At 36.3% G+C, this 10382-nt stretch overlaps 3 protein-coding genes across 8 annotated transcripts; 1 reads left to right on the top strand and 2 right to left on the bottom strand.

Annotated features, from left to right (window-relative positions):
• Positions 1-451: 451 nt before the first annotated feature.
• On the top strand, positions 452-4766 carry si:ch211-225p5.8 (uncharacterized protein LOC555567 homolog). Of its 2 annotated transcripts, none has more exons than XM_058747850.1 (6): positions 452-899; positions 1598-1764; positions 1909-2146; positions 2230-2389; positions 2491-2547; positions 4590-4766. In XM_058747850.1, the coding sequence occupies exons 1-5, from the start codon at positions 848-850 to the stop codon at positions 2534-2536; spliced, it is 663 nt and encodes a 220-aa protein (XP_058603833.1). In that variant the 5' UTR covers positions 452-847; the 3' UTR covers positions 2537-2547; positions 4590-4766. The 2 variants fall into 2 exon arrangements, with proteins under 2 accessions (XP_058603833.1, XP_058603832.1); XM_058747849.1 differs by having other exon boundaries at positions 453-899; positions 4587-4766.
• Positions 2737-6275, bottom strand: pycard (PYD and CARD domain containing). Of its 4 annotated transcripts, none has more exons than XM_058747851.1 (3): positions 5211-6275; positions 4584-4673; positions 2737-4414 (listed from the first exon to the last, which is right to left on the bottom strand). In XM_058747851.1, exons 1-3 carry the CDS (start codon positions 5479-5481, stop codon positions 4155-4157), a joined length of 621 nt encoding a protein of 206 aa, XP_058603834.1. In that variant the 5' UTR covers positions 5482-6275; the 3' UTR covers positions 2737-4154. The 4 variants fall into 4 exon arrangements, with proteins under 4 accessions (XP_058603834.1, XP_058603835.1, XP_058603837.1 ...); XM_058747852.1 differs by having other exon boundaries at positions 4584-4670; XM_058747854.1 differs by having other exon boundaries at positions 2738-4414; positions 4584-4670; positions 5217-6275.
• Positions 6276-6430: 155 nt separating this feature from the next.
• Positions 6431-10382, bottom strand: caspa (caspase a). Of its 2 annotated transcripts, none has more exons than XM_058747847.1 (7): positions 9982-10382; positions 8139-8299; positions 7844-8020; positions 7493-7730; positions 7243-7359; positions 6892-7001; positions 6431-6767 (listed from the first exon to the last, which is right to left on the bottom strand). In XM_058747847.1, the coding sequence occupies exons 1-7, from the start codon at positions 10250-10252 to the stop codon at positions 6660-6662; spliced, it is 1182 nt and encodes a 393-aa protein (XP_058603830.1). In that variant the 5' UTR covers positions 10253-10382; the 3' UTR covers positions 6431-6659. The 2 variants fall into 2 exon arrangements, with proteins under 2 accessions (XP_058603830.1, XP_058603831.1); XM_058747848.1 differs by lacking the exon at positions 9982-10382 and adding an exon at positions 8502-8888.

Here is a 10382-nt window from a genome sequence, read left to right as displayed (position 1 = left end):
TTAAAAAGAATTGAGGAAACCTGTTGCCTTAAAAAATTGTAAGTAAATAATAATAATAAAAAAAAAATAAGTTAAGTGAATTGTCAAGTTCACTTAACTTTTTTATTATTATTATTATTTACTTAATTTTAAGGCAACGGGTTTCCTCAATTTTTTTAAGTTAAGTCAACTTATCACTTTTTACAGTGTATTAATTGGAATACATTCTAATCAAAAGTGAATTTTTGATACCTGAACACAGATCTCCAGAATTCAATGGGGACAAAAGCAATTCATTAATAATAACCAAACAGTTTATGTCACTGTTGGGATAGTGATTAGCAAGGAATTGAATAGAAAAGCTACTATTGGATTATTTCTAGTACAAGTAACCTACTAAAAAAACATGAAACAGGCAACAGTTTAAGGGGACAAATGTTAAAACGGCATGCCACGTGATTATTAGGTGATCTTATAGCAACTGGATGCCGCTCCTCTGAATCTGACTTCTCAAATTGCGTGTTGAGTTGCAAGCACAAGGATTCACGCGGTCTATACTTAGCTCTCCTAAACGTCAAAGTCTGCGGCGAGACACGAGCTGTTTTAGTCTGTGATATTATTTTAAAACTTTTAACGCATTCCTTTAAATCATTTGAACGCTGGAGGATTGTGTTTAAATGTATGTTTTTAGGAATATCAATTGAAGAGCGCGAATGGGATGTGTTTTGGATTTAAAATAAGAAGAACTGAGACTGTTATGGGCCAGTAATGTTTATGAAATTGTGATAATAAGAGAAACGTGGGACACGCAATTTCGAGGAAGCGATTTATTAATGCATCGGTTCATACAACTGTGTGAACTAAGAAAATGGCACTGGGAATGATTTCATTTTTGGCTCTCTGCATCTTTTGTACTCAAGGTAAGTTATAACATGCTAATGTGAAATTATTTAAAAAGATAAAATGATTTAGAGTAAAATTATCGAGTGTAACATTAACGTACAGTCATCAGATGATTCTTATTTGTCATTTTATAAGCTGCATTAATAACGTGAAGTCTTCTGCTGCTGCAAGTATTACATGTAACATCCTATGTTTAGATTTATTGATCATAAATGTAACATTGTTCAATATTTATATTGAAGATGCATGATAAGCAAATGAGGAAAATCATTTATTAAAAACAATATTAGACTTTTGCACTTTCTTCTCAGCAGTCTTGATAATCTAAAAAGTGGGTTACACTTTAGTTTAGGGACCAGTTCTCACTCTTAATTAGCATGCATATTACTAACATATTGGCTGTTTATTAGTAGTACTTATGAAGCACATATTAATGACTGATTCTGCATGACCATATTTTAGATTCCTTAATCCTAAGTAAACGTAACAACTACTTTACTAAAAATATGCAGCAAATTATAAATTTACTGAGGCAAAAGACATAATTGATAGTTAGTTAATCACGAGAATTGGTTCCCAATCTACAGTGTGACCAAAAAGAGACCCACTGCAATACCAGTTCATTGCTTAATGCATCCGAATTATAATAATCTTGAATTTTACTTGCTTGTTAAACGTTCTGTACATTTATTTGTCTCAATATGTCTCATCGTAGTGCCACTTGGCCAAACTGGATGTGCTGAAGTAGACTCCATGACAGAAGCTGTGGCTGGCGAAAGCTTTCTGTTGGGTTGTATTTCTTGCAAAAGGAGAGAAGAAGTGCCTGGTTCTGCTATTGTTGATTGGCACTACAAAGCAGCTGGATCTGAGGAGTTTATCCATGTTAGTACAGTGATTCTTTGGATCAGAAAGCCTGTTGTCAGGTTGTTTGGTCAGCTTGATGCATACGTGGCTTTTCATGCTTGAAATTGCTAAAAAGGTTTTTAAAGACTGATTTTATTGTAGTAATATCTCTATCCCCCTCAGATTTTTCAATATGAGTATAATAACCCCACCATTCTTCATGAAAACTTTGAGGGAAGATTAGAGTGGCAAGGAACTATGGGGACAAAGGATGTGCAAACTGGCTCTGTCTTTATTCACAATGTCACATATAATGACACTGGGACTTACCTCTGTACCTTCCAACGTACGCTGCACCTTCCTCTGAATGAGGAACATGTGGTAATAAGTAAAGAGGTGGAACTCACAGTTGTGGAAAAAGGTGAGATCCATTTAAGACCCTTTTACAAGTGATACATTTGGATTTCATCATGTAATCTGATTATCTGATATCTGTTCCCCAAGCAAACCCTGAGCTGACGGCTGTGATTTCTGAGATCATGATGTACGTGTTGATCACAGTTCTGCAGCTGTGGATGATCGGAGTGCTGATTTACTGCTATAGGAAGATCTATGCTGAGAACGAAGCTCGAGAGGCCAAAAAAGCTGCACGCTCTCAAAACAAGTAAGGCTCACTTTTGTGTTGTTTGATTAACACAACACACTAAACGTTACTTTATACCTTTTTGATTCAAAATGTCCTGTTTTCATCTTGTGTTTTTACAGGCTCATTGAGCTGAAAGACCCTTGTGATGGCATTTATTTGGAATAACTACAGTTTTGGTTAGTAGGCTTATTATTTTCAGTGAATAGAGACTAGGATTACTAAATTATTGCTAATATATTTGATTATAGGAATAGTTCATTCAAAAATGAAAATTTGCTGAAAATTTACTCACCCTCATGCCATCAAAGATGTAGATCAATTTGTTTCTTCGTCAAAACAGATTTGGAGAAATTTCGCATCATAGTACATCTCTTTCTCACCAATGGATCCTCTGCAGTGAATGGGTGCCGTCAGAATGAGAGTCCAAACAGCTGATAAAAACATCATAATAATACACACGACTCCATCATTAAGACTTTAAACTGTTGCTTCCGGCCAAAATACAAGTCCATAATCCATAATAACGCTTCCTACAGTGAAAAAAGTCCATTCCCTGTTGCCCTCTCACATCAAAATCTCACAACAAAACTGTTTTTGGACTGTTTTTCACTTGTGAACGGTGCATATTTTTCTCCTGATTCAGATGAGACAGCTCTTTTACTGGAGGAAGAAATATTATGGATGGAAGACTTGTATTTTAGAGATAAAAATCTCCCAACGATGGATTTATTATGAACATCAAGGCATGTGGATTATTGTGATATTTTTATCAGCTGTTTTGACTCTCATTCTGACGGCACCCATTCACTGCAGACGATCCATTGATGAGCAGGTGATGTAATGCTACATTTCTCTAAATCTGTTTTGATGAAGAAACTAATTCATCTACAACTTTGATGACCAGAGGGTGAGTAAATTTTAAGCAAATTTTCATTTTTGGGTAAACCATTCCTTTAATAATGAGGATGAGGAGGAGGACTAGTCTTGCAGACAATATAAACCTCTGTATATTTCTAGTGACATTTCTACAGTAGTATAGCATTGCATTGACTAAGCTAAAGCAGAATGCAGAATGATTAAGTCACATAGCAATAAAAACAAATACAATATTGTATTAAGAAGACATTATATGCAAAGTTGAATTAGGAATATAAAGTCTGAATAAAAAATGAAAATTCTGTCATTAATTACTCACCCTCATGTCGTTCCAAACCAGTAAGACCTTGGTTTATCTTCGTAACACAAACTAAGATATTTTTAATGAAACCTGAGAGCTTTCTGACCCTGCATAGACAGCAATGTAACTGAAATGTTCCCAGACCCAGAAACTTACCAAGGACATCGTTAAAATAGTTCAGTTACGTTGCTGTCTATGCAGGGTCAGAAAGCTCTCGGATTAACTGTGAATTACATCAGTCTGAAGAAACTAAAACGGTTTGCAGAAAAAAACAAACAAAAAACATCTGGTTTCTTGATTTGCTTGTTTATTGACTGGTGATAAAAAGATAAGTCGACAAAGACCAATTTTTTCAAGATACTGGACAAGTGTTTATTATTTTCAGTTAACAAGCAAGATTTTGGACGCACCTGATTTTGTGACAGTTTGTCTGTTTGGAAGAAAAAAAGTAGGGGAAACAACATTCAAATGATGGCATGTTAAAATGTTTAAACAATATTTGTTTACTCTTATTAAAAAAATGGAAGTTCCTTGATTACGTTATGTATTCTGTATACTAATTAGACAAGCAAATAGAAACATTAAATGTAAAAATATCCAGGCCTTTCACTGACGCTCCAGTTCTTCTGTCAAGTGAGGCTCACTCTGCCTGAGAGCTTGGTGTAAGGCATCTTTCCCTCTAGTGCCAGCAGATTTAATCGGGCCCATGAATAATTCTCTCATCTTCTTTTGTGAGGTTTTCTCATTATGGATGGATTCGTAATCCTCATTTGTGATGAATTTCATCTGAAGAAGTTGATCTAGGATGCTGTCTACATTATGCACTCGGTTTATCAGTTCCACCCGATTCTTATCGATGAAGTGCTCTATGAAAGAGATTGAAACAAGCATGTGGTTGGATTGTGAGGATATTAATCAGTGCTAATGTATTGTGATCTTTTTATTGGGTTTTAAATGAACGTCTACCAAAAAGTGAAGTGATTTGAAACTTATTTTCCAAATAAATGCCGTTCAAAAACAGTTACACTTTCTCACCAGTAGATAGAGCGCTTGGACCTGGACCTGGACCTGAGGCTGAGGCTGGGGCTGGGGCTGGCGAAGGAACTGTAGGAACACGTAGAGCTGCTGAAAAACAAGATCAAGTTAATGATTCTCTTACAGTAAATCTCCACGTTGCACATGCAAACACATAATAAAGAATACAGCTAATTATTATTACTACTATTACTGATTAATCTAACTGGCCTTTCTCTGTGCTTAAAATTATTTATCACCTTTTAAAACGACTGCAACCAAATGGCTAGCCCATTTACACAAACGTCAAAAGAAACTGAAAGTGAAACAGTCAATAAAAATAGGAATCGAAAAGAATTCTGATTTAGTACTTTCAGGAATAATTATTTGAAAAAATAAATAAATAATGCAATTTACATTTTCTTTTAAACGGAACCGCTTGTAAATAGCCTACGAATTGGTTATCGTTTCCCAACTATTTGTTATCATTTAAACGTAACGTAATTTTTTACTTTAAAAAAAAAAAAACAAATGCAACAGTTAACCCAGCTGAACACCATTCACTAGAGTGAAATAGAACTTTTGCCTACTGTTTACTCTTTGATAATTTATTTTTATATTTTAATTCTTTTATAATAGTTTCCTTACATTTACCTGCGTTCTCTTTGAGCTCCGATGCTTGTTCATTACAGCCAATAGCCTGTAAAATCTCGATCGTTACAGGAACAGCACCAGTCTCCGTGAAAGTGTTCACCATTAAATTGGTGAGATCTATAGAATCTGTAACCTTTTCGATTTGAGCTCGCCGTACACGCGGCCCTGTCCTCCGGTCGCACAGTTTGCTTTTAAACTTTCTCTGATCTCCCTCCCCAAGATCATCAAAAGTATCTTGCAGGTGATCCTTAATGGATTTCGCCATTGTTCCTTAGTTCATTAAAAGTGTCGTGCCTCTTCTACAAGATTTTGAGGAGGAGGATAAACTGCTGCAAAACAGCTCCTGCTTAGGCTACAGTAGGTGTGTCTTTAGACTTAAACATTTCCTATATAGGCCACTTCCTTGTGTACAAAAAAGTGTAGCCTACTTTGGTGTTCACTTGCTTTTCTATGAAGCATTTGTGGTGTCATGCTGAATTTGAGGCACAACCCATGTTATTTTGTTATGTAGGTATGTTTTATCTGTTACAGTATATTACAGTTTCTAATTCAATAGCTACAGGCACTATTTGTATGCTCTATTTTTTGTGCTCTATTTAATTATGTGACTTCACTAGTATAGAAAGCTGCAGTCGCTGTTAATTTGAAAGATTTCATCAAGCACTCCAGCATCCTGACTCAACTAATTGTAGGCTACCTCAGAGAAAGTCATGATACTTTGCAGGAATACCTGCATCTCCTTTCCCACAGTTTCCATGATCCTAAAAAATAAATAAATGAACAAACAAACAAACCAAGAAATATGATTAAATCAAACAATGAGATTTATACATGCACACAGACGTCCCTATGGTTCCTCTCATACAAGGTTCTGTGGAGCTCACGTGATCTCCTGAAATCGTTGCTGGTTTCACACATTGTTAGTTGGGGAAAAAATGAGTCAGCTTTACTTCCTCAATCCTGAATCTAACACTACACAGACAGCATTTTTTTGTAAGAGGGTGCCTCGTAAGGAAACTGGTTGTAGGTTTTCAAGGTGCTGTACTATCTAATAAACATGTTTTCCTTCAAAAGTGCACCTGTACTCTCATTACTATTAGCATCTATCCCTTTTGTCACTCAACAAATTATATTCACATTTTTAGAGGGTGTGTTGTAATTTATGCCGACGGCGTTTTAAGGTCTGTGGGTTTGTATAACACACAACAAAAAACAATGTTTGGACAGGACTTTTATGTATCAGAACAGGTTTTCTCTGCAGAGGAAATACATCTAAGCCATCAATTTATTTGGAAACAATTACTAAAAACTACAATTACTTTCTTGTTTCTTTTGCAAAGACCATTTTTCAGACTGTTCAGACTACATTGGAGATTCAAAGGCACATGAGGATCTATAAAATTCACAAACATGTATAGCTTGAATATCAGTACAGCTTGAACATCAGAGTCCGGGGAACAGGTAGAACCACTTTGGCAGCGACGCTCTGTCTTTACATGCCATTTGCCTGTAGCACCCCATCATTTCTGAGCTTTCAAAGCGTTGAATAACCTAAAGCGAGTAAAGAGAACATCATGACAAGAAACCAAAGTTCTGAAGGTTATGAGAAATACCGCTGATCTTTTGAAAGAAACATAAGTCACACAGGTTGCTCTTGCAGCAGCGTCCAACTTACCTTTCGGAACAGGTCGTCGATGTGATCCTCATGTGCATGTTTCATTAACACGTCCACAATGTTTTGGACATAAAATGTTCCATTCTCAACATGCCTGTAAGATTTGGTGTCTGCAGAGAAATTTCAATAGTGGAATTAGGTGCTTTTAATCTTTTAACGAAACTGATATTGAATAAGCTACTTTGGAAAATATGTTTTGGTGGAACTTGTTCATGAAGATTTTTTTTTTTTGATTCCCTCCAATTAAAAATGTTTTTAGTACATGTTCAACTAATAAAAACCAATTTTAATAAATTCCTTTATATAAAATAATCTAGCTTGAATGCACAGAAAAACATAGGATTTTTTTACCCGGGGTGCAGGACATCAGAGAAATGAAGTCTTTCTCTTTGTGCGCAAAGTCATCGCCCTCTATATCCAATGGCTCATCAGGCTCGCCATCACTGACCCACATGCGTCCACTGTCCCCTGAGTAGATATTTGGATAAGAATGTGTAAGCTTTGTTCAATGGGACTTTATCTACAATCACAGGTGAGGTGTAGTTGTTATAATGATGTCCTGAGAACTCAAATAGAAAAGACAATTGTATTTTATTCATACCTCCCCTGCAGGCTTGGATAAGAATAACCTTTGGTTTATCTCGCAGACCTGGACAATTCTCAGTGTTCAGACAGCGGTAGATGTGATCAACCGGGAAGGTATCAGAGGGATTGGATGCTGTATATTGGACACCTAATATGGCATCCCTTTTGCCGTGGGACATTATGACCACAAAGGTGCTGTCTGAATGTGCATGTTCTTCACGTCGAGCAAAGTCCTTGACTGCTTTCTCCATGTCCTGCCAATCCAATAAACTCAATTAAAACAATCAAGACAAGGTTTTCAATAAAAAGCTGTATGCATTATCTGCATACTTTTCTCCACTAATTTCGTAAGACCAGAGTTACGCACCTTTGCAGAGAGATTTTTGTACTTGACAACTTGATAATCCAGCTCCTTTAACAGCCATTCCATGTTTTCTTCATCTCTGTCTGCCCCTCTCCTTGTCATAGCCTTATCATTGAAATCTATGTTATTGATCAGCAGGGCAAGACGTGTTCTTCCATACTTTTCTTTTAATCTGTAAATCTAAGAAAAACAACCAAGAGACGTTAATGCAGAAACCAGTTCAATAGCAGAGCAACTGTCATTAATGCATTAGAAAGCCTATTAATGTGTATTATTAACAAAAATGATGAATACTTGCCTCCTGTCCCTTTTCTTTTAGAATTTTGTTTTTAAATTCTTGGCTGCATAAAACAACATGCAATTGTTTATGCCAATCATCTGACAGAGCAAGCTCAACCTTCAGACCCTGACCTGCTCCATAGTCTACTACATCCCCACGTGACTGAGCCACAGGTACACCTAGAAAACATAACACAGGTCATGAGCATACCAGTAATCCAAATTTAATAGGCTATATTTTTCACCCCTATGTTTTGACATTCCAACCTGAAACCCAAGACTACAAGTCTCCATATCAGAAGTTTGTGAAACTTTTGTAGGAACTCAACAATAACACACTTTTTAATGCATTTTAACCGAGTTTAAATAAATATAGGCCTACCGGAACGTAACGAAACTGTTTTTGAATGAATCTGACTGAACCACAAGTTCAAATCAGTCATGTCCGACTGGAAAGGTAGCTAATGCAGAGTTCACACTGCACGATTGTGAAGTAATCGGATCACCGTTGTTTTCACACTACACAGCTATCTGGGGTAAGTTAGCAGTTGCTGCTGTGTTCACATTGCCCGATAGATCGGCGACAGGTTACACGCTGCATGACTTTACAACAGGAAGAATCGCCGACAACTGTGTCTGGTCCGTAAATTACAGCCAAATGCACACGAGAAGTGATAAGGTAATAACGCAAGATCACGCTGATATTATGGTCTATAACACATAATAATTAACAAAGATGACTTCCTTTTTAACAACATATGCTACTTCTGCTGGGAAAATCTAAGTAGGCCTACTTGAAAGTGAAACAAACATTTTGTGCATTTCTTTTATAGCCTAATGAGTTTATTTTTAGCCCACAAAGGCAAAAGCCCTCAAAGAGATGAAAAGTAGAGATTCGCAAAACCTGTCGGTGAGTGAAAAATCGGGCTAAAATCGTGCAGTGTGAACTTCAAATCGGCGACGATCGCTGTGTGATTTTAGAAGATTTAGCAGGTTAAATATTTATATATTACTATTATACTACAGATATTTACGTTTCAGACATATTTAGCTACTATCTAAACAAGATATTTAGACCTGTCTGCTAACTTACACATCTAAAATCTACTCCGTTTATAACCTTGCAGTGCGAAATGTGTTTTAACTGTAAATGACATAAGCTATATATACACATTTATAAATAAAATAGCGGTTGATTATCCCGTTTATGCCATGGTCATTTCCCAGCATTAAAGATGTTAATAATATTTGCGCTGCAATATTTGACTGGAACAATAAAAATGACGGTTATTTTCGTCTGTATTACTATTCAACTGTAACTGTATGTTACTATGGTTACCAATGTTTATAGGAAGCGCATTAATATAGAACGTGATTAAACTGACTTGGAACTACCTGTGCAGTTCAACGAATTTAATCAACACCTGCCAGCCAATCAGAATCCAGTATTTAGACAGACCATGGCATAAATATAAATAAAATAGCCTATTTCAATGTAAAAATAGAACAAAGATGATTTAGACATGAAAATTGCATGTTTTTCCCCTTTAGGCGTATATGGAATATGGTGGGTCATCATATAGCCAACTTTGCAATAAATGACTTTTAATCAAATGTGTTGTGAGTAGTGAAATTCTATAAATACAGCTAAGTGATGTTACCATATTTTTATTAATATTACAACTTTAATGTAATAATATTGTATTGTATTTATAATCTAAAGAAGGTCTGGAAAGGTTTTGTTAAAAAAAATATATATAGTGATTGTGTTTGTTTTGTTAAGATCTGAAACGATCGGCAACAGACAGTTTTCCTTCTACATTCAGTTTCGTATTGGTCATCTTTTGCTATAGTTTACTCACTGTGTCCCGCGTTCTCTTTGAGCTCCGCTGCTTGTTCATTACAGCCAATAGCCTCTAAAATTTCGATCGCTACAGGAACAGCACCACCAGATGTGAAAGTGTTCACCATTAATTCGGCGAGATCTATAGCGTCGGCAACTTTTTCGAGTTTAGCTTTTCGGATTCCCGCTTCTTTCTTCCGATCGCACAGTTTGTTTTTAAACCTCTTAAACTCGTCCGTTGCTAGGTCATTAAAAGTATCCTCCAGATGCTCCTTAGTGCTTTTCGCCATGATTGCTCAGACGTTGAGATGGGTATAAACGGAGGTCGGAGCCAGCTGCAAGCGGGTGGGACTTAAGCTGCAAGAGGGCAGTACAAACCAACTGATTTTAATTGGTTTGTTTAATGTTGTGTGGGTTGTA

This window comes from Onychostoma macrolepis, chromosome 16, assembly GCF_012432095.1.
Source record: "Onychostoma macrolepis isolate SWU-2019 chromosome 16, ASM1243209v1, whole genome shotgun sequence".
In the NCBI taxonomy this organism is placed as follows: domain Eukaryota; kingdom Metazoa; phylum Chordata; class Actinopteri; order Cypriniformes; family Cyprinidae; genus Onychostoma; species Onychostoma macrolepis.
This window is presented reverse-complemented; position numbering and strand designations above follow the sequence as displayed.